General features: G+C 42.9%; 1 protein-coding gene across 1 annotated transcript in view; it reads left to right on the top strand.

Annotated features, from left to right (window-relative positions):
• HGD (homogentisate 1,2-dioxygenase) overlaps nt 1-24,039 on the top strand; it is a 42,030-nt gene that overhangs the window by 15,505 nt on the left and 2,486 nt on the right. Inside the window, exons 5-13 of the mRNA XM_006090928.2 lie at nt 6,312-6,371; nt 8,085-8,176; nt 9,311-9,345; nt 10,173-10,252; nt 11,140-11,239; nt 13,320-13,444; nt 15,925-16,029; nt 18,249-18,375; nt 23,331-23,512. Of these exons, the coding sequence (XP_006090990.1) occupies nt 6,312-6,371; nt 8,085-8,176; nt 9,311-9,345; nt 10,173-10,252; nt 11,140-11,239; nt 13,320-13,444; nt 15,925-16,029; nt 18,249-18,375; nt 23,331-23,512 (906 nt within the window). The remainder of the gene's footprint in view (nt 1-6,311; nt 6,372-8,084; nt 8,177-9,310; nt 9,346-10,172; nt 10,253-11,139; nt 11,240-13,319; nt 13,445-15,924; nt 16,030-18,248; nt 18,376-23,330; nt 23,513-24,039) is intronic.

Below are 24,039 nucleotides of genomic sequence, written 5' to 3'. Positions count from 1 at the left end.
TACAGATTTCAATTAGCATTCTTGAATCAGTATTCTTCTTGAAAGTCAGAGTCCTTTAAAGTTTATCTTTCTTTATTACTACATCCCCAACCTCTTGATGGTTGGAAAGTCAGACTCTTGACCCAATTAAGCCTCAGCTGAGGAAACTACCTTTTAGTTCTCAGTATAATTTGAACTAAGTGATAAACACCTCAATGCTAATTAAAGACTATATCATAAAGTTATCTTCCAGGACATGCAAATTATAACAAATGTTTCAAACACTTGTCTAATTTGTCAGACTGTTCAGGTCTCACAATCCTAAAAGCCTCTTTCCTCCAAAACTTCTTGGGTTCTCCACCTCTTTAAGTTTTTAACCCTTTGTAATTCATCCTGCTCTGACTAGTCTATTGAAACTATTTACACTTCTTTAAACAACATTAATGCACTCCCCATCATTAATATATGTTTTTATTTAAGACTTATATAAAAGTGTCAATGCCCAATAATCCCACCAATGCAGAGTTAACAACTTCTAATGCTTTGGTTTCTTTCCAGTCTTGTTCTTTGTACATAAATGTAAATAAATGAGGTCCAGGATCCCATGCAGCCGGAGACCAAAAACAATTGAAAATAACTTCAAGCTTCACTTGTTTCTTCTGAAAAAAAATCAAGAAGACCCACTATATGTCCCACAACATAACTTTTTAAAATCTCCTTCCCCCAGTTTTTCCCAGATTCCAGCTCTCTCACACTCTGAGATCTATGCCTTCATCGTCTTCACAGACCTGCAGGATCCAGCATATGCCTTCTTTTAAAGCAGAATGGCTAGAATTTATTGATGATATTCCCTGATAGCTTGGATCCCATCAGCCTGTAAATAGACTAGATATCATTTCCCTAAATGCACTCATGGGCGTTGGCCATCAGTGCACTGCACGTTGCCCTGTTCTGCCCTTTTAGATAGCCTGCTAGCTCTTTTACCAGTACATCTCCATCAACTTGTATTTTACCCCTGAGAAAGATGTTGGAGCTGTCTGCAAACCAGATTATTTCATTGTGTCTGTCTCTTATTTTCCATTGTGTAAGAATATTAAATGGGCCCTGTGTCAGGACTTATTCCTGAGGGAACATTTCTGTTTATGTTTCTCTTCCAAAGTCATTTCTACTTATGCATTTCCTTGTTTTCCTATCAGAAAGTGTCCACACTCCCAGGATCTTCTGTAATAGGTTCCCCGGGGGGCCGAGACTGTACTCCTGTTTATCTCCAGAACCTAGCATAAAACTTGGCACACAGATAGGTTCAATAAATCATTTGAATGAATTAATATAAAAAGATTGCACACAAAAACGTTGACACTAAAGGACCTCAGCGGGATTCAGGTCCCAGGAGACAGGCTGGGCCAGGACAACTCAGCACAAGACGAGCATAAATAAGGTGAGATTGGAAGACCAAGCACAAGACCATAAAAAGGAGGCAAAGCCTGGGTTCAGGAGCCAAGGAGATCATGGATAGTTTGAGAAGCATATCAGGACAACCTGAGAGTAAAGGGAATAGGATGTAGGTTACTAAGAGAGTCTGAGAGTATTGGCATCAGGTTTTAGTAGAAAAATATTACTTGGTCTACACCAGTGGTCAGCAAACTCATTAGTCAACAGAGCCAAATATCAACAGTACAACGATTGAAATTCCTTTTGAGAGCCAAATTTTTTAAACTTAAACTATATAGGTAGGTACATTGTTATTAACTTAATTAGGGTACTCCTAAGCTGGCCTTTGCTAAAAACGTCCTCAATCTGATTGAGTTACATTCGCTGAGGTCGATCCCTTCCAACTCTCCCATCCACAGTCAACTCCTGCATGAATCGCGCACCTCCCCTGCGCTGCCATCCTGCGGCCCACCTGCACCGCGTCTCCCATCACCCGACCAACCGACCCGCCCCCCCCCCAATTTCTTCTAATGCCACTTCTTCAAAATAGACTCGCCCAGGCCAAAAACTGACTTCTGCACATGGGCCACGAAGTTTCAATCGCACTGTACATGCGCGCCTGCACGTGGTATTTTGTGGAAGAGCCACACTCAAGGAGCCAAAGAGCCGCATGTGGCTCGCGAGCCGCGGTGTGCCGACCACTGGTCTACACCATCTGTGTTTTCACTTCTAAAATAGAGACAATAGCCCTAGTTAGTTTGGCTCAGTGAAGAGCACATCAGCCTATGGACTGAAGGGTCCCAGGTACAATTCTGGTCAAGGGCACATGCTCAAGTTGCTGGCTTTATCCCCAGAAGAAGACGTGCAGGAGGCAGCTGGTCAATGATTCTCTCATCATTGATGTTTTTATCTCTCTCTCCCTCTCCCTTCCTCTCTAAAATCAATGAAACAAATATATTTTAAAATAAAATAGAGACAATAATAATCATAGGAATCTCAGAGAGTTGTGATAATTAAATGTCACCCAACAAATATTTATTAAGTGACCACTATGTTTCATGCTCTTATGCTGGGTGCTGAGTAATGGATTCAATGCCCTTAGCTTTATACTCAAGGGAAAGGCCAAATGGGAACCCAGGTTTTGTTTGTTGGATTTTTTTTTTTCATGAAAAAAAATGTTATCCAAATCCCATGAAGGCTTACCTTTTTTGTAGCCCCATGATAGACTTTTGAAAGCCTAAATAAAGTACAGTGACTTGTGTCCTCCTTACTTGTACTCTTGTCTATTACTCAAAAGAATTCCAAAGAACTCAAAGTCTGATTTTTCTTCCACACCAATCATGCTACCTTTTTCCTCAAATTGCTGAGGCATTCAGTGAGTTATTGTTTTATTTTATTCATTCCCCCACCCCCACCCCCACTCCCACCCCCACCCCAGCCCCTGCCACCTTCCCTATTCTGGACTAAAACTCACTGTAGTCGATTATCCTAGGCCTCTCCTAGCCATAGCGGGGCTAATAAATGCTGACACAGTGTAAGCAATACTATATCTACAAGTTACTTCCAACCTCTTGGATAGATGGTACCGACTTCTAACGATATGTCTATCTCTAACCATCCAATGGTGTTGAGAGGATCTAACTCACTTAATCTAAAGTCCAGGGCAATTTTGTAGTGAATCTCAGTACATCAAAGAATCTCAGCATTGAAAAATATATTTGAATCATCCAGTCCAACTCCTGATCTTCTGACTCAAAATAACTGAGATCAATTCTCTTGTTTTCTTTTTCTCCCTGGGCATGAATTTCAAATCTTGATAATTAAATGTTGCCACTCATTCCAGTCTTTCTCCTTTGGTAACCTTAAAAAATATTTTATTCTAACTTTGGACTCCCTCAAATTATTTTTGATCACCTCATTTCTAGTAAGAAGAGTTTATTTTCCAATAAAACTTGTAGAATACAGCTGCAACATAAGGGAAGCAATGATAGAACTGAAAGGAGAATTAGATGAATCCTCGGTTATAGCTGGAGATGTCAACACCTCACTCCCAATAGTTGATGGAACTGGCCAAAAATGAGAAAGGATATGGAAGAATGGATGGGTTTTTATATTTATAAAGAATTGACTTACATTTTAGAAATAACCACTGTACTTTTAGAAACATTTATCAATCTACTATTGCCTGAATGTCATTTTGACTTCCAAAAACCTCACAAATTTGCTTTAGTCTTGTTCTTTGAGATACTACTATCAATGTTCTCAGTACCTTATATTTATTCATTCAACCATTCACCACAAATTTATTAAAATCCACTAGTGTCAAGATATTGCATTGAGTCCTACAATGGATTTCATTGTTTTTAAATGTTTAATAATTAAATTTTAATTATAAAATTACTAGAGGCCTGGTGCATGAAATTCGTGCATGGAGGAGTGGGTCCCCTCAGCCCAGCCTGCACCCTCTCCAATCTGGGACTCCTTGGGGGATGTCTGACAGCCGGTTTAGGCCCGATTCTGGGGATCAGGCCTAAATCAGCAGTCAGATATCCCTCCCACAATCTGGAACCACTGGCTCCTAACTGCTCACCTGCCTGCCTGCCTGATCACCCCTAACTGCCCCCCCTGCCAACCTGGTCACCCCCAACTGCCCCCTTCTGTCGGCTTGGTCGCCCCCAACTGCCCCCCATGCTGGCCTGGTCTCCCCATGCAGCCTGCTGTTCAGTCATTTGGTTGTCCCTCACTAACCCCCCTGCCGGCCTGGTCGCCCCACGCAGCCTGCTGTTCTGTTCGGTCGTTACTGTTACTGTGACGGCATCCTGGACAATTTGCATATTCCTCTATTATTAGTATAGATTATATTGATAAATAGGAGGTTATTTATCAATAATATATAGTATGAATAAAATAAATGATTAAAAAGTTATAGGACTAAATCAGAAGCTCTTCTCTGAAGTAAATTATGGGATTATAGCTTTTCTTACATGTAAGAAAAAACACAATCCAGGGAGAGGAAATGACGTGCCTGAGCTCACAGAATAAATGGGAACAGCAGCAGTAACAGAACTCAGGTCTCCTGGTTCAGCCCAATGCACAGCCCCCTTTGGATCAGGGGGTAATTGCTCCACAGCATGCAATTAAGTTGAACATCTGGAGTGGGCAGATGGTTCTATCCTTTACTCCATGGACTTTTCCTTTTTATCCTTTCCCCAGATCTCCCTCCTCACATTTAGCAGCATATCACACCAAAACTCCTAGCCAGAATCTTGCCTGAAGGTACAAAGCTCACTTCTTCTTCTGGGCACTGGGTTTGATAGAACTACCTTGCAGTCTTTATCATCCTTCATGATATGCTGAATTTAGACCCTGTACAATCTGCTGCCCTCAGATCCAGCAGATTAACTACTCCTCTCCCTATACCATCTCTATCATTTGAAGGGCATCCCTTTTTGCATTAGGAAAGGTTCTTTGAGGCCACTGCTCATCCAGGATGTGAGCCCTATTAAGTGCTTCTCTGTGGCCCTTCCTGATGTCTGGGGAATATCCTCCTAGCTCAATGGTTCTCAACTAGGGGAAATTTGTTCCCCAAGTGACATTTAACAATGGAGACACTTTGGATCATTACAACTTAAGAGATTGCTACTGCATCTAGTGAGTAGAGGTCAGGGATGCTGTTAAACATCCTATGATGCACAGTACAGCCCCTCACAACAGAGAATTATTCGCTGCAAAATGTCAGTAGTGCCAAGGTTGAAAAACCCTTTCTAGATCCTTGCTCTCAGGTTCCCTCTCTTTTCCCAGGAAATATCATCTTGAATGAATTAGTCCTAAATATTTTCCTTCTTTCTGAAGCACGATTTCAACAGCGTTCCTCAAATCAACATTTTACATTCTTTTTAAGTAGTCCCAAAATGTGATCCTCTGTGTTGCTTTTAAGAAATAAAGGCTGCTGCGTGACTGTGTGAATCGGAGAGGCAGAACAATCCCAGTGCTGCTTTCCATTTGCTGCTTGCTTTCCCCTCCCCCAACCCCGACCATGACTGCCTCTCTGAAATACAGAATGAGCTGAGCCCAGTGTCTTAACGGGCCCTACCTAGCCAGTGGGGCCATTCCTTGGGGTGCAGTTCGCCCCACGGAGTGTCCCGAGGCTGCTAGGTTCATCAGCTGCCAGCCTGGCTGGGTCGGGCCTGCTGCCAGATTGATTGATAAGTACGGGGCTGACTCTGAGTAGGGCCTGGACCTGCTGGTTTTTCTCCCCACTTCCTTAGATCACTTCATTATTAAATTAAAGATTGTTGTGATTTAAACTGAACTGTCAGGCAGCCTGGGGACAAACGTGGGGTTTGGTGAAAAAAAAAATTGAACCTGGTACTGCATTTACCAAATTCAATCTCGGCTGGGTGCTTTTTCTTTCGCTTCAAGAAATAATTCAAAACTCCAAGGGCTGGCAGGAGAAGTAGAACCTTCTCCTGCTGTGTCCGGGGCCCACACAGAGAGGCTGGCGTGCCAGCAAAGGGAGCTGATTATAAATAGCATTAGAAGCAGCATCGGTCAAAACTCACTGGTGTGCCTGAGCCAAATGCTAAAAGAAACAAACAGTTTCTGAAATAAGAAGCAATGGTTTTTTTAAAAAAATTTTGTAATTCAAAGTGCTAATGAACAAAGACAATATGTATGCATATGAATTAAACACACACACACACACACACACACACACACACCAACTGAGCCCCTTTCAGGAAATGATGGATAATTATTAAATTTAAAATAACAAAAATCACAAGTAGTCAGAACCTTGCAGGGAGCAGCTGTCCTTTTTCTATGTAATCGGTGCTTTTTATTTAGAAAGTCTATGGTTTCCCCATTGTGAAATAATTTTCCTGTATGTGTATTTTTTCCAGCTTAGATGGAAACCATTTGAGATTCCAAAAGCATCTCAGAAGAAGGTGGACTTTGTGAGTGTAAGTCAATGCTGCCCACACCTTCCCACTGCTCCTTCTCTCTTCCGCCGTGAGTGATCCAGCCATTTGCGGGCTGAATGCCAGGCAGAAGCAGCCTTAGAGGCGGGCAGCCGGCACAGCACCATCTGCCTCTGCTTTCGGCACTGCCCATTGATGTCTTACTTACAGGCACCATCTCCCCCCTGACACCAAAGGGCACTCGAGGGCTATTTACAACATCTCCCAACAGCCAAAGGAAATTGAGCTTTTACCTTCCCAGGTTCCTTTGTTTTGGGGAACAAAGACTCCTTTGGTAGTCTGGTGAAGCCTGTGTTTTTAAATGCATAAAATAAATTGCATAAAATGACAAAGAAGCCGATTATATTGAAATACAATGATGAAAATATTAAAATAAATTTGGTTTGGTTTATAGTAATAAGCATGCTTCCTTATTAATGCACTAAATCACAAAATCTATGAGAAGATCTAATAACTCTGGTTATTAGAAGTATGAGTATAAATGATATTTTGGTATATCTGTAACAACTCTAATGTGATGTAAAATGATCCATGATTTCTATCAGTGTCAAGGTTACAGGCACCTCTAATACTGCTGTAGTTTGTTGCTTATGTCCACATTAATAGAAGGAAATGATAAATTTCAGTCAGAGATTAGTGAAAACAAATATATAATTTGTTTTCCCATTCAAATTCAGAAACTCTCCGAAATGATCCCCTGAATAGGATCAACTCAGGCCAGCAATTCTGGTTAGGGCAATGCTGATTAGAAGTTCTGCTTGGTAGTAATAGGTGCTGAGAGTATAGGAACACCTGTGCTCAGAGCAAGGCGTATCAGGGAGGAAGAGAGGAGCTGTAAGGAGGTGGGGCTCAAAAAAGCTAGTGGAAGATTCTTCAGACCAACCTCAGGTCATGGTTTACGTAAGGAGAGTCCAGATGTCCAGTCATAGGCCAGATTGTTTGTATCACGTTGACCTCCTCACCCATATTAAATACTCCAACCCCTACGTAGACCTATCTAAATAGCCCCCAAACTTGGAAATTGAATTAAAATACAAAAAGAAGTCCTCCACCCCGTGTGAATCATGGATATCTGGAGGAACAGAACTCTCTCCTTGTGGGCTTTCAGTGTACAGGTTTGGGGCTGAGGGCAGCTTTAGATGGCCTGAGTGTTACAGTTTCTTGGACTGTGGATGATCAGCAGAGGGTTACAGTTGGTCAGAGCGCTTCCCTTTGCCTTGTTCTGGAGAGATTAGTGCTGACCCTATTCCTAAGCAGAGGAGTGCCCACATGGTCTGGTGTATTTGAGGGGCATTGACTGGTCCCTAATGGTGCAGTCTTCCTCCCCAAGCCTCCTGGATATCTGATTTTACCTCCAATAGAAACTTTCCTTCAGGTTGATCTAAGTACAAAAATGATGAAATGCTCTAATCAATTGATGCTCTATAAGTTCATCTGATGCAGCAATTAAGACAATCCATGGCAGGTAACTAAGGTGAACCATCATGGCAGGTAACTAAGGTGAACCACCATCTACCAAACATAAGTCAATAAATTTTGGACTCCCCATAGGTAACCTGAATCCCAAATGTCCCACTGGTCCCAAAGGGAAGACACTTATACTAGAACCTTGTTTCATGGCCCTCAGGTACCAGGAGGAGGGGTAGCCTCTTAGGTACTATTCATGTTCACTCTTCTCCTTTGGGTCTCTCCTAGGGCCTGCACACCTTATGTGGAGCTGGAGACATCAGATCTAACAATGGGCTTGCTGTCCACATTTTCCTCTGCAACACTTCCATGGGGGACAGGTAAGTGACTCAGTCCTGAGGTAGGACAGCCCCTTTCCCCAAAAGCTGCTGACCAGAGGGTAAAATCTGGATTGTTGTTTTTGTTATTGATTCTTCCGCAGGGCAATGTTGACATGCACTTATTAATAATGACAATAAATGAGTATTTTTATCTTGATAGACTCCTGTGACCTAAACAAGAATGTCACATAACAATGCAAATCGAAAAGGGACAACGGGACACTGGAAAGCAGTAGTCCAAGAGGCATTTTGGCTTTAACCAGATTTGAGTTAGAATATTCTTAGTTTCTAAAGTTCCCAGGACTATTCTTGAGTCCAAAGTCATGATGCATGGTCAGCCATTAGGACCACCTGTAGGTGGCAGGTCAAGCGGACAGACTTTGGCTTCAGCTAACAACTTTGTAAGCTTAAAATTCCTAGATAGAAGAGCATTGATATTGGATTTTTTTAATCAGAAAAGTATGTAAATGGCATTCCTGCCTTTTCTTTGGGAATATCAGAATATCAGAACCATTTTTGAACCAGACCACTGTGTCCAAAGGCAATTCTACTCTTCCTGGGTGACCTTGGGCAAGACGTTTAACTTACCTGAGCCATGAATCAGGTCCAAGATCAAAGCCCTATGACAAGGCACAGGAGCTGTCCCTTTGGGTCCAGCTCATATCAGGCACCTCCTCTCTCCCCACTTGAGCCACATTAGCCTTCATTCGGTTCTTTCCACCTGCCATGTGTCCTCCTGCCTAAAGCATTTGCATATACTGTTCCTTCTGCCTGGGATATTCGCCTCCCTCCTTAAACCCTTGCCTCGATGATTCCTTCAGATCGCAGGTCAAATGTCCCCTTTCCAGGGAAGCTCTTGCTGATTCCTCAAGCTAGATCATGTCCATTGTTTTTTCATTTCCCTGGGCTTACCTCTCACAGTGCCATTACAGTTTACGATGATATAGTTCTGTTTGATTGCTGTCTGACTTCCTACTAGACCCTAAGCCTCATGAGGGCAGAGATTGGACAATTTTGCACACCATTTTATACCTAAATCTGGCAGAGCAGTTGCTGAACAATAATTTGTGCAGTGAATTAATTTGTCTGGGTGATGTTAAAACAGGAAATCACAGGAATGATTCTATGTTTCAGATGCTTTTACAATTCCGATGGGGACTTCCTGATTGGTAAGTTTTGAAGATTTCAGACCCCTTCACTGTGAATTTAGCCCTAGTCATAAGCTTCTTTTTAATTTTATACATATTATTTCCCTTCATCCTTCAATCTGTGTTATTTAGTGGAATCTATAGACTAAGGTCTAAAGACAATTGGGGGTCTGGAAAAGATTCCTCTTGTACCTCAGAGCCCTTACTCTATGTCCTGGTCTCTCTGATTTTGCCCATTTCTGTTGGGTCCTTCTAATATGGGAGATCTGAGCAGCTGAAAAGAAATGAAGAGCAATACCAAGATGAGATTAACTTATTAAGATAGCTCTATTTGTCATCATACTCACCCAAGAAAAAGCTATCTGTCATTGATGACTGCAATTTAAACACAGATTTTCATGAGAGCCCTAAACTGGAATGTCAGTCAGGGATTTATCTGATCTGCCCCTTCTTTTTGATGGCTTTAGTAGAAATATTTTGGAGTGGACACTTTGGTGTAGACATTAGACATGCAAATAATAGCCTTCTGCTGGAAGCATCAGAAATAGGTGATTTTCTGTCCTATTTCAATTGCCTTTTTTGGTCAATCCCCAGAATAGTGCATATTCAGGATCCTTACTTGACAACTAAAAAAAGAACCCCCAAAACCAGAGTCCATTTTTTCATGCGCGTTCTTCTACATAATAAAATAGGTAACCTAAGTTGTCATACATTTTTCCCTTTGAGACTCAATAAAGCTCTGTTCGTTGGGAATGAAAAAGCAAATGCAGTCCTTAAGCTTTTGACTCTTCGTGAATTGGTTCTTCCATTAAAAGAGACACTCACTGCTGCCCTGTCTTTTTTATTAGTTCCCCAGAAAGGGAAACTTCTCATTTATACCGAGTTTGGCAAGATGATTGTGCAGCCCAACGAGATCTGCGTCATTCAGGTGAGTAATGTGTCCCCTCTCTCTGCCTCTCTCTAATTTGGGAGCAATCAGATGTTGCAGCTGCTGCTATTTCCAACTCTAAAATGTCTCTGTCATGTCTGGGCAATGGGGAGGGAGTTTGAGTTACACAGAAGGCTCCCTGTGCTGAAGGATGAGCAGGCTTGGGTGTCTGCTTTGTTTTAAAATAGCACACAATCGCAAAGCAAAGAGCATTGTCAGTTCACCTTCCTGAATACCTATACACACTCTGGATAAGGCCGTGGATATGGGTGGAGGTCAGTGAAGACAGATTTCTGACAATTTTTGCTACATTGGGGCACTACGATCTCTGAACCAAATAAGATAATACACTAGAGTTGGTTTGGGTCACAGATGTGATTAGGATTTACATTTTTTATTTCTAACTCATCTTTGAGTTGGTTGTCTCTCAGATCTAGTTCAGCAGACTATAGCTTGAGCATGTGGGGTTGGCTGTGGCTTTGGAGCTTCTTTATAACTACATGTGGGGTCCCTCGGCGTGGACTGCAGGGATCTGGCCAAAACCAGCAGTCCAACGCCGCCTGCTGTTCCTGCCTGCTGCTCCTGCGCATCCCAGGCCTGCTGCACCTGCCACCGCCACTCAGTAGGCTCGCTGCCACTCCGGTGTGGTCTCCGGGCTGTCATGGCCAGCTGTGAGCCCTGCGACTGGCACCCATTGGTCAGCTGAGTGGCACTCCTGCTGTGGGACCGCACTGACCACTAGGGGGCAGCTCCTGCATTGAGAGTCTGCCCCCTGGTGGTCAGTGTGCATCATAGTGACTGGTCGTTCGGTCCTTCGGTCACTTAGGCTTTTAGATATATAGATGTGTGATCTGGGAGGGCACATGAGTGTCTGCTTCTCATTCCAGAGAGGAATGCGGTTCAGCGTAGATGTGTTCGAGGAGACTAGAGGCTACATCCTGGAGGTCTACGGTGTCCACTTTGAGTTGCCTGACCTGGGACCAATTGGTAAATCTTCACCACAAGCCTCTAAGCCTGGATTGACTTATAGGACACAGATAACTGCATGCGAGTTAAACATTCTTCTCCCCTCATTATCTCACTCAAACTTTAACTTTCCTCTACACAACTTCTTCTCTAGCCCAAGTGTAGTTGGGAATTTTAGAAGCCTCCTGGAACTCCATGAGTGATGCCAGACTTTCTCTTCAGACCTCTAAGTTCAGGGGCTCCAGGTAGTATCGCTGACCCAACTGCTGAAATGGAACCTTCACTTATTAGCTCATCGGTGTATTAACCCACCAGTTTGTTTCAGCTCCCCTGGGTGCTGAAGGTAGTGACAGAAACCTCATCGAGGGTAACACAAACCTCTTCCCATACATGTATAATGTGTATAACAGAAAATGACCCAATACAAACCATTATAAATTTCTCTCTATAACAGTACATAGACCATTGGAGAGCAGTGTATGTACATACACCCTATCGGATGTAGAAGTTGGAATACTTTGAGCCAAGTCACCAAGAACAGCTTCACAGAAGAGATGCGATTTAGCTAATTCTTGTTGAAAAGATGAGGAAAAATAAAGAAGAAAGAGAACAGCTTAAACAATACAAATGGGAAAGCATACAAATGGAGAAGAGCTTTGTGACTAGAAGGAATATCATTGTCTTAAGTTTATTGGTTGTGTGTACACAATACAGGGTGGAAGCCATAAGAATGGCAGGTGCTATATTCCTATGGAAAGAGGAAACAGACCGAGAGACACATAGTCTATGAACCTCACATTCCTGCTGAGCACACTCCACAAAATCTAAACACTTAACAGTCAAAAAAGGTACATCACTCAGTGCTATGAAGAAGCCAGAAAGCACAGCCTCCACGAGGCAGATTAAAACAGTCAAAAGTGAACTAAGATGCCCCACTCCTGATTTTTCTGGCCAGCTGGAGGCAGGAATGCAGGAAAGAACTGAAGGTGGTAGGAGGGGTTGTTCTAAAAACCACCTCTTGGAGTGAAAAGAGTGGTTGGGAAAATTGGCCCTTGGTTACATCTTTGGCATGTTTGCTGAAGGTGGTGGCCACACCTCCCAATTTTTCCCTTTTTTGTTAACAGCTTTTTTAGAGCAAAACAGGGACAGGCCAGCATGTGCCTTCTGGTCACTCCCCTGGGAGGAACCAAATAGTCAGAGGAAGGTGGGAGGCAGCAGGAAGGCAGCTGGAGCCATGGTGGGCCGTCTGTCATCCTGTTCACCACCCGCTCTTCCCACTTTGGTCTGGCTTCCTGCTGCTCTGCAGTCAGCATAGCCTCCGGGTTCTATGGAACGTGTACCCTCCTGAAAATACATATAATTTTCTAACCAGCTGGGCGCCCCCCCCCTTTTTTTTGGTTTTGGAGCTAGAAACTATTAAACACTCCCCAGGTCTCTCCTCTCAGAGTTAAATTGAGTTTTTGCACTTATGCTTTTCATTTTTGGTCTTTTGATTTATTTTTCTCTGGAGGGAACACTTGCAAAGCAAAGGTAAGCAAGCAAGTCCTGAATCCTTTCTTCCTGACAGGTTTGTCAGGCTGGAGAGCAGTTTTCCAGACCTGGATTTATTCTGAGCTCTGCCTGAGGAGCAATGGCACACCTGGGCCACCAGCATGGAACCCTTTCTTTCTCGAGGACTATAGATCAAGGACTGTAGATGAGTTCTAGAGTCATCAGGGTTTTCTTGGAAAGAAAAAGGTCTAGTATTTCTGTCAGATCTTCCCTTTTCCTTTTTTCTAGTCTCCTCCTCCTCTCTGTTCCCTTCACCTATAGTGATGAAATAATATATGTAAAGTGGTTTCATAAACCATATTTGCTCTAAAACTTTGGGAGATGATGCTGGCAATGATGATGATGACTCTCATGATTTATTTTTCTGGATCAAATTCTTTGGGTCCTCTTAAAAAGGTACCATACTGGGAATCCAATGAGCCTTTGAACAATGAAAGCAAATTATAGGGTGGCTCTTGATGTAGGAAGTCCTTTTGCTTTGTGCAACCATGAGCATCTTTCCTAAGTGACTTCAAAAGTGTCTAAAAGACTATGGGTCATTGTATTCTAGGAGCCAATGGCTTGGCCAATCCTCGTGATTTCTTGATACCTGTTGCCTGGTATGAAGATCGCCAAGTGCCAGGTGGTTACACTGTGATTAATAAATACCAGGGAAAGCTGTTTGCTGCCAAACAGGTAAAGAGGGTCAGTAGGCAATGGAGGGAATGAGCACCTACTGATTGCCAAGGCCAGTGTTAAATACACATATTATATTGCCTCATCTTTACACCACTAAGATACTACAAATAAAATACTATTTGCCTTATTTGTAGCCATGAAAACAAGCGAGGTAGTGACAAATAATTTACCAAATGTCGTAGTATATGGTAGAACCATATCTGTCGCTCATGTTCTTTCCATTCACCAAGAAATGAAAATCATGGGGATATAAATAGCGGGGGAAACATAATGTACAGACAGGGTAATATGTTCTAAAAGGGAAATGAGTTAATAGGCAGATTATCCAAGATTTATATTCACCAATGGCTACCTTATTTCAAATACTAACAATAACCATACAAAACAAGTAGAACTCAAGTTAATTAGCTTGATTTAGTTTATACTACCAGCCTGGTAAACTCAAGAGATAAACAAAGGCATAGATAATAATAAAAATAATAATTGTCGATCGCTGTATCTCTCACATCTATGTTTCTCTCTCTATTCCTTCCTTCATCTCTAAAATCAATAAAAATAAATAAATAATAACAATTGTAACATAATATGTAATTTATAATATCATACTAATATTAGTATATATTTAATATAAAATATAGTATATAATTAGTATATATTATATTATTACTTAATATACTAAATATATATTAGCCTAAAGTGATCAGATAACAAACATAATCCAAAGATCTCTTCTGTCTACCATTATTTGTTTGCTTTATTTTTGCCCATTTGACTTATTGCTTCCATTTTGCCAAGGCATATTATTGGACAACATCTAGAAGGTATGCTAACCAGCAGAGGCCAACTACTTTGACACTTAAAGTTACCCCCTGAGGACTAATGGTTACCCTCATTGATATATTATCAACCTCTTATTCTCTGGGTGGTTTAGAGACCATTTGCATCAGAAATGATCAGAGAGGCTTCTTTAAAATACAAAACCGATAACCTCTGGGGATGGGGTATGGAGATCTATATTCATTTTAAGCATCTTCTCCCTATTATTGTTGACATACAGTTGATAAAGAACCATCATTCTAGAGGCAGCCAGCAGCCCCACTAGTTTCCACTTTCCAAGTGGACCCTATGCTGGTTATTCTCTGTGTGAGCTCCCACTGATCCATTCTCCCTTCTCTGCCATGATCTGGGCCCTGGGAGCTTGACCTACATGGACTGTATCACCCAGGCTTCCTACCCAGCTGGCTTTTGATTGGGTTCAACTAGTAAGAGGTCCTCACAGGAAATTGGAAGGCAGTTGGATTTTTTCTCTGTTCTTAATTCATCTTTATTGTTGAAAGTATTACAGATGTCCCTCTTTTTCCCCCCTCAATGATCCCTTGCACATTGAAGTTTTTCTTCCCCCTGCTTCCTACTTCTTGTGTCTGCATCCCTTCACAATCTCAGTTCATGTTGGGTAGCCCCAGTGGTATGCTGGAGCCAGTTTATACTGGTTTGCCACCTCTTCCCAGCTTTGTGCTTAGTGACAACACATCAGTCGCTCAAAAATGATCACAGTGAGAGTATTTATACCCCAGAAATCAGCAAATGCTATCAATCGGAATTTTTAAATTTTTTCCAAGATTGCTGGTTGTAAAATGTCAGCACACCACTGGGCAGCCCCTTCTGTATGGTTTTCAGCTCTTGCTGGAGTCCTGTGACACTTCCTTCCCATATACCACAGGTCTAGGAGTGGCAATGCCTTCCCACTCTTCCTAGGCTCAGATACCACACCACCCATCTCTAGTCAGTTCACTTAACATAGCCGCACCGCTGTGAGTAGTCTCTCCAGTGGTCTTTAGAACATTCTGAATTGGATGCTGTTTCCAGCATCCAAGACCCATATCTACAGTGGGGCAACCTTCCTATACACTGATCCTCTCCCACCCCAGGGCAGGCTCAAGAAGCATCACCTTAGGATTGCTCTGAAAACTCAAGTCCTGGGGGCTGGAGCTGTTAGAGACCCTCTCTCCCTCCTGCACTCACCACCCAGGCACAGTGTCCACTGGGTACTCCTCTAGGCAGCAATTACCTGGAGGACAGTCACAGCGAGTGCCTGCCCTTCGCACAGGAAACCCAGAGGGTAGCCCAGATGGTCTGAGAATTGCTGGCATCCACAGATTCTCACAATTGCGTTAAAAATTGTTGAAAAGGCACTACTTGGAGAATGTGCTGTGCTTCTGTTGCTGCACATGTGACCAGAGGCAGCTGCAGTTATGAACTAAAAAAATGGGGTTAGTGGCTAAACGAGGGATAGTTTGAGGGTGTGTGAAGCAACCACAGAATGATTCAGGGTTATGCTTCTCCCAAAGGATGGTATTATTAAATAATGAGAACACAATCAAATCCAAAAAGAGAGAGTGATGCCAAGTACAAACTGGCATCACAGCTACAAAAGCATGAGGTGCTAAGATCATCTTTCCTGCTTCTTTTGCAAACAGAATGTCTCCCCGTTCAACGTCGTGGCCTGGCATGGGAACTACACCCCCTACAAGTACAACTTGGAGAACTTCATGGTCATCAACGCGGTGGCCTATGACCACGCAGTAAGTCTGGCCCCTGGGAGGGCCGTGGAGAAGGGGAACCCTTGAGTGAGAGGGGTTTACAGCAGGCCCCTACGTTCACAGAGTTCACATTTCCAGTGTCACCTTGGAATACAATCACTTGTCATTGTGCTCACAGGAATCTGAGTCACCTGCAGCAAGGCTTTGGTGAAGGAGTAAATAACACAGGTAGTAAGGAAGCCAGGCCAAGACACCCAACCGGTGAACACAGCTCCATTCTCTAATACAGTTGTCACAGTAGATGGCTAAAAACTTATTTTCTTCATGGAAAGTTTATCCCCGAAAGAAAACCAACTGCTAGTGTCAGTGATGGAGTGATAAGAAAGGAACATTTCTGGATTTGGGAAGTTCTCCGTCCTGCCCACAAATACCAAGAGTTGATTTGCTCAGGCTGCCTACTCCAGGGTCTCCACTCCTGGCTGTTTCTAGCAGCGATGGAGCCCACGGCTCTCTTATAAAGTTACTCATAATGTTTAGTGCTTGAATTCAAACCAAGGAAATTCTAGACTAATAACTTGGTCGTATTTTTCACTCAATTAAGGGGCCACAAATAGGCCCCAGGTCTACAGTGCAGGCCCCTGAGGCCCCACATTCTTGATAAAGTGCTAGTCCTGGGGGAAGGTTCAGTTTGCAGCCTCGTTCATAATAGATGAACTTAATTCACAAGCTGGAGGGATAATTAGAGCAGAAGGGAGAGAACCAAAGACAGAAAAATTACTCTGAGCCAGTGCAGCTTATCTCGGAGAGGGGGGAGAGAAGACACAAAACGACCTTTCTGAACGGCAGCAACTATGAATAAAACCAAAGAAAAAAGAAAATGAGGTATCATGCCCACAAAAAATGAAAAAGGATCCTGCGACACGGATGGAGCTTTATTTGAGCCTCACTACATTTTCTCTAATGGTTTCAGGTCATTTCTCACGGCAGATGAAGAAGTGTTAACTCTCACAGCAATAAGCGTTGGTGTGTTGACTTGCTGCTGTAGTTACTTTTCCAAAATTCAGATCCGATCGTTCTACCACTGCATTAAGCAAACCTTTGCAGGCTTCCTGTGGTTTAGGATTAAGTCTGAGCTCTGAAGTGTGGTGTTGAGGCTCTTCACCATCTGGCCATGGACTTGTTTTCCAGTGCCACTTCTTGCCCCCCTCTCCTCTTAATAAAACCTGTGTGCATTTGTATGCTTTTCTTGTTTTCTGTGCTTACAATACCTTTTCCTTTCTTTCCCTCCTTCCTCCTTCTTTTCTTCCTCTTTCTTCTCCCTCTTTCTCTCTCCTTTCATTCTTCAGCACCGATCTCAAATGTCACCTCCTCTTTGAAGCCTTCCCTGATCCTCTCAGGTAGAGATAGGACTCCTTCCTCTGTACTCCCTCGGGTCTCTATTTATAAAGCCAGATTGCCCTTGGCACCTTGCTGTGATTAGTCGTTCATGCACCTGGTTTATTACTCCTTTAGTCACCTATCCCATCCCTCCACCAATAATGCTAAAGGGGCAGGGAATAGATCTTAATCATCTCTGAATGGCATCTGAAAGCAAACATGATCACCGATTTCAATTAAACTGAACCTCAATCTTTTCACTGAAGGATTGTACAGTTCTTCTAAAATTATAATAGTGTCCCTCAACCTACTCCCCTCTACACTATCACACCCAAACTAGTAATGTACATGGTGTGTTTTAAATCTGAGAGTTGAACAAGAGTCAGAAAGCAATAAGGTTACCATCTGGAGTCTTTGTAACCCCCGCCCCCCCCTCCCCCCAAAAAAAGAAACAGATCCTACATTTGTACCAAAGCTTGGATATTTTATTTCTATCTCCACCTTACTCTGAGCATCCCTTCTGCCCAGAGCTCCCTGCGGTACAGCCCAGCTCGGGTCACCTGACTTCAGGCTGGGAGGCAGGCACCACTGGTTCTCGGGCCTGCCGGGTAGTACTTACATGAAATGGGCTCAGCAGGGTGAAAAGGCAGCTCAGAATCCTCCTAGCCGGTGTTAATTCATTTTGCTTCCAGCACAGCACGAGGGGAAGGTCAGATGAGTGATTACTGTGCCTTGATGGCAAGCCCAGACTTCTCAGCCTGGCCGGTGTGGTTTGACCAGAAATTAGAGTGTCCCTCAAAACCCCTTCTGTGTGGGAGCCATGTGTGTCATCATCCAGTCACTCCCTCTCCTCCTGTGCTCAGCCTCTCCTTGTGCTTTCGCAGGACCCGTCCATTTTCACAGTATTGACTGCCAAGTCTCTCCGCCCTGGAGTGGCCATCGCTGATTTTGTCATCTTCCCACCTCGATGGGGGGTCGCTGATAAGACCTTCAGGCCTCCTTATTACCACAGTAAGTCTCTCTTTCGCCAAGTCACATTCGGGAACCAAAGAGACAGCAAAGCAATGAGCATTGCCCTTTGGGAATACTGCCTGAGGTGTTTCTGGACGCCCTGCCCTGGCTGGAGTCCAGGACCCTGCCTCCTGAGGCCTTTAGCTGCTTAAATAGCACAACTTCCCCGTGGGATGGCAGCGATGCGCTGACCCTGAGGAGGAAACACTTTGTAAAGCCTAAGCCCAGTTCCTCTGGCCCTGAAGAGAGGTAGTAAGGTTGATGAAGTGTGAAGCAAGAAGTTCTTTACATTCAGATGCTTTTTGGGGGGAGGGCCGGGGCGGGTGGTGGGAGAGAGAATTTGTTGTTTTGAGAAACCTCATTATCTAAATCTGGTGCAAGAACCAGTAAAATGTGCCTTCTCGAATTATTTTGGCCAGGTAGAGCAGACTACAGTCCACACTAGGGGCGGGACCCTATTCTGGAAGCAGTTTCTGCAAAGCATTTGTTGCCTAAAAGAGAACTTATGAAATCTATCATTTTTATTTTATTAATATTCTTATTACTCGCAGCTAACAATTATTGACCATGTTCTATGGCTCTGCTATTAGTTCTTTAAAAGTAGTAACTCAGTTAATTCTCATAACAGTTGTCAGAGATAAGTAGCATCCTTATCCCCTTTGTTTTCAGAGGATGGAGCTGAGACAAGAAGGATTAGGTACTTGCTCAAGGCCTCACAGCTAGTCAAGTGGTGGAATCAGGATTGAATTGCAGGCTATCTGATGCCAGAGCAGATGCTCATGACCACTAACCGATGCGCCTGGCACAGGGCTGGTACATGATATGCATGTAATAGATGTTTGCTCAGTAAGTGAATGCATCACCAAGTACTTCATGGCTGTACTTAATGAGGCTGGCATTTTTAATTGTGCAGTAGCTAGCTGTAAATTCAACCTAAAGGTCAATGTACAATTCCACTTCCTGGAGATTGCATTTTGTACATAGAATTCTGGAAAAATTCTGAGCAGGAACATTCTTTTGTTGTTATTGTTGTTGTTTTTGTTAATCCTCACCTGAGGATATTTTTTCCATTGATTTTTATAGAGAGTGGGAGGGAGGGAGGGGAAACATCGATGTGAGAAAGACACATTGATTGGTTACCTCCCACATGTGCCCAGACCAGGGCCAGGGTTTAAGCCTGAAACCGAGGTACACGTATAGGCCCTTGATTGGAATTGAACCCCAGACCCTTCAGTCTGTTGGCCGATGCTCCAACAACTGAGCAGGAACATTCTTAAAAACAAACCAACTTCCCTAGTTAACCTCAGGGCCTTCTGTCTATATGAGGCTCCTCTCTGTAGTACCAGCTCCCAAGATGCCAGGGCAACAGGATAGAAAGGTGCACTGAGTGGGCAATGTAAGCATTTGCAGAGGCCCTCAGAGTGGAAGGCCACTTCATGGTCAAATCCCAGCACATTTTCAGGTGACACCATTATGACTGAGAAAAGGATTCAATTAGTTACCACGACAAAGACACCAGATGCTTTTGAATAAAGTTGTAATAAACTATGTCCTTTCTGAAGAGTGTCAAGCCCATAATAGGCCCTAACTGCCCTTCTGAAAATTCATCCCCGAGAGGCCGTGTTGTCAAGGAGCGAGACCTGCTCTGGCCTAGAGCCTGTACCTCACATGCTAGTCCTTGATAACTCCCCATTTCACATGGTTCTTGTATTGAGATTGCTCTGTGTGCAACTGAGAACGTTAGCAGGTTCTCAGTGTTAGTCAGGCTATAAGAGGACTTACAGAAACACACATTCCTGGGCCCCTCCCTCAGGCTTTCTGCTTGAGTATGTCTAGGGCCCAACAATTTACATTGATCACAAGTTCCCACGTGAAGCTGATGCTACTGCTCCAGGGACCATAGTTGTTCAATGTTTATTCCCAGGGCCCACTCCCAGGGAGGTTAATTAGTTGGTTTTGAGGAGGAACCTCAATCTGCATGTGCACTAGCCAGTCAGGAGTTCTGAGGCAGGAGGTGTGCAGTTCCGTGTTGAGAAACAGCAGCCTCGGGCTGTCTCCCCACCCAGGGCGAGGGACAGCAGAGCAGTCTGACTCAGACAAGTCTGCTACCTGTGCCACAGCTGCAACCCACTCCTTGATTTTGGTTAGTAGCTCAGATTGCCTGAAACAAAATAGCCTTGTGAAATTCTTCTTATAATTTTTTAAAAGACTCTCAAGTAAATTGGGCCCTGGATAGATAGATCTCCAGAAAGGTATAGTTGCCCCAAGTTAGTTGGAAAAACCATAGAACCCCAAGTTAGAAATTATTTTTCACTAGAGATTTTTAAGACACTGCTTTAGTAATCATCAGAATCGTGCTACTTTGATGTGACTTTATAGGAGAAGTGAAGAATTATTTGTGTAGAAGTATTGCATCCGGTCATCTTAATGCACCTTGGTCAACTGGTTTCAGCATTAATCAGAAAGGCAAGGTCTACCTCCCACTGTCCTTTGAAATATAGAAAAGTCATCACCAAACTCATTGCTACCTAAATTAATATTCAGATCAAAGCTGAATTCTGTCTTGCTCTCTTCCTAAAATTAGGCCGTGACGGTGACCCTGAGTACACACACTCTGGAATGAGGAGTGACAGTATATTTAAATCATGAGCAGAACTGCTTTTAAAAAGCATAAAGACTTTATGCTTACAGTCGGATCTTTTCTTCTATTTCCACTTCATGGAGAAACAATGGAGCTATGACCGGGTCTTACCTTTTCTGCAGGGCCTGTAGCAGCATTGTGTTGTCTGGGCAGGGAGGGTATGGCTGCTCAGTCAATTACAGAATTATTTCAGCACTTGGTTATACTTCCCATGCCAGGAAGAGGGGTTGGGCATTTATAATGTCAAATGTTTGGCTGTGCAAGGGTTGCCACTGCCACATCTCTCTACTCTGTTCATCATTTGTACTCTTTAGCACTCTCTTGGGACAGACTGTGAGTAATTTCAGACAGGCTATTTCTTATCCATTTCCATCAGTACTTAGCACAGTGTCCAATTATATATATTGGATGGATGGATTGATAGACAGATGGAATGGGTGAGACATGGACAGATGAATGGATGAATGGGTAGGTGGGTGGATGAATGGAAAGGCACTTAAATTTACTCAGGTGTTATATTTCTTTAATTCTTTCTCTAAATGTGTTGCTATCCTAATAAAAAGCTTCATTTCAATAGAAACTTCCTTTTGAAAGAGTGGGAATATGGTGATTTTTGTCCAAATTTTGTGTGACTTCAGAAAACACAACTAGGACCAGTATATTTAATTTATGTGATAGCAAATTTCCATTTAATATGAGAGAAGTTTCTAACACTCTAAGCTTTGTTGAGTAGGGCACTTAGGTAGTTTAGAGCTCAGTAGCTTTGTTGAGTAGAGAGCTTCCATGCACAGGAGGCATGCAGGCTGAGCACAGGAGACGATCTGTCGGGAATGATATAGAAAATTCTTCTGTATTGAGTAGAAGTAAGGATCCCTTCCAATTTTAAGGCTTTAGAATTCTATGAGGATGATGTCGATGGAAATAGAATAGGATGAATCTAACGGCCATTTTTAAGATTGAAAGAATAAAATGATATCAGATTCAGATATAGAAGGTAGTATTTATGGACTGGGTTTTACAAATACTAAGACCCTTTTACACAGGTTATCATTTGATAATAAAATCTAAGTCCAGAGTTCTTTCCATTGCATCACCCTTATACACACACACACACACACACACACACACACACACACACACCACTTCAGTGTTCTAGATTGGGAACTAGAAATATGGTGATATATGTGTTACTGTGGGGTTATTTGGGAAGCAACTCAGATCATAAAAGAAGATAATTTTGATATGAGGCTTGTAAGCCTAAATGAAAGAGTACATCCACTTTTTATTACAATGTACATTTTATTGTTATTATTATAAGAATTCTTGTCTGGGCTCTGCTTTTCTTTAGATCTAGTCTACTTTCTTTCGGGCAGTGGAATACAAGATCTCTGCTAATCCACATGGCCAGGAGGGAGTAGGGCTCTGCCTACCAAGAATTCCACACTAATGAATGTTTTGTGTTTGTTCCTTTGTCAATCTGTATTCTTTATTAATCTTATAAATGTATCAGATTCTCCTATCTTCTTGTCATTCTGTGGAAATAATGTTTGAAGGGTCTTAATGTTTATGGGTCTGCTTTGGATAATAAAAATAATACTGCTTCTAGCCCTAACCAGTTTGGCTCAGTGGATAGAGCGTTGGCCTGCGGAATGAAGGGTCCCAGGTTTGATTCCGGTCAAGGGCATGTACCTTGGTTGTGGGCTCATCCTCAGTAGGGAGTGTGCAGGAGGCAGCTGATCGATGTTTCTCTCTCATCGATGTTTCTCCCACTTTCCAATGCCCTAGGAGCTGTTTCGGTGAAGAAATTGCTTCAGCATATGTCTGAGATTTTATTGCCTTTGGATTCCTCTAGTATTTTTATGGTTTCCCATCTTGCATTTAAGTCCTTTATCCATTCGGAGTTTATTTTTGTGTATGGTGTAAGTTGGTGGTCTAGTTTCATTTTTTTGCATGTATCTATCCCATTTTCCCAACACCATTTATTGAAGAGACTGTAATTGATTATCCATAAATGAGTGAGATCATGTGGTATTTTTCTTTCATTGACTGGCTTATTTCACTTAGCATAATGCTCTCCAGCTCCATCCATGCTGTTGCAAATGTTAAGAATTCCTTCTTTTTTACAGCAGCATAGTATTCCATCATGTAGATGTACCACAGTTTTCTAATCCATTCATCTACTGATGGGCACTTAGGCTGTTTCCAGATCTTAGCTATGGTTCTCATCGATGTTTCTAACTCTCCCTCTCCCTTCCTCTCTGTAAAAACTCAATAAAATATATTTTAAAAAATAATACTGCTTCCACCTTCCCAGGGAACTGCATGAGTGAATTCATGGGGCTCATCAAAGGTCATTATGAGGCAAAAGAAGGTGGGTTCCTGCCAGGAGGAGGCAGCCTGCACAGCATCATGACTCCCCACGGGCCTGATGCCGAGTGCTTTGAGAAGGCCAGTAAAGCCAAGTTGGTACCTGAGAGGATTGCTGATGGCACCATGGTAAGCAAGTTAAATGCCAGGCCCTGGTGGCCTCTGGACTCCCCAGTCTTGTTGAGAGAAGTGTCTACTTTTTTATCTCTCCAAAATCACAGAGGAGGAGTCAGGAGAGGAGTGTGTGTCTGTGTGCCTTTCCCATGTGCGTATGCATGCAACCCGCTGTGTGTATACTAGACTCCCAACGTAGTGAGGGTAGAAAGAACTTTGGACTTGGAGTCAGGCCTGGGTTCAAATCCTAGCTCTTTTTTAAAAATATTTATTTTCTTTATTGATTAAGGTATTACATACATGTCCTTATCCCCCCATTGCACCCACACCCCAAATCCTAGCTCTTAGTTCCTGTGTGCCCTTGAGTAAGTCACTTAACTTCTCTGCTTCATTTCCCCCATCTGTAGAATGGGTATGGTATCCAACCCAGCAGGTGGCTATAATTTAACTTTAAAGACTGTCCAACAATGTTCAAATGTAAGGGTGTATATTTAATACTGTGGGAAGGATCTTCCCTTATCTGCATGCATCCCTGTGTATGG

Source organism: Myotis lucifugus, unplaced genomic scaffold (genome assembly GCF_000147115.1).
Source record: "Myotis lucifugus unplaced genomic scaffold, Myoluc2.0 scaffold_84, whole genome shotgun sequence".
NCBI classification, from domain to species: Eukaryota; Metazoa; Chordata; class Mammalia; order Chiroptera; family Vespertilionidae; genus Myotis; species Myotis lucifugus.
This window is presented reverse-complemented; position numbering and strand designations above follow the sequence as displayed.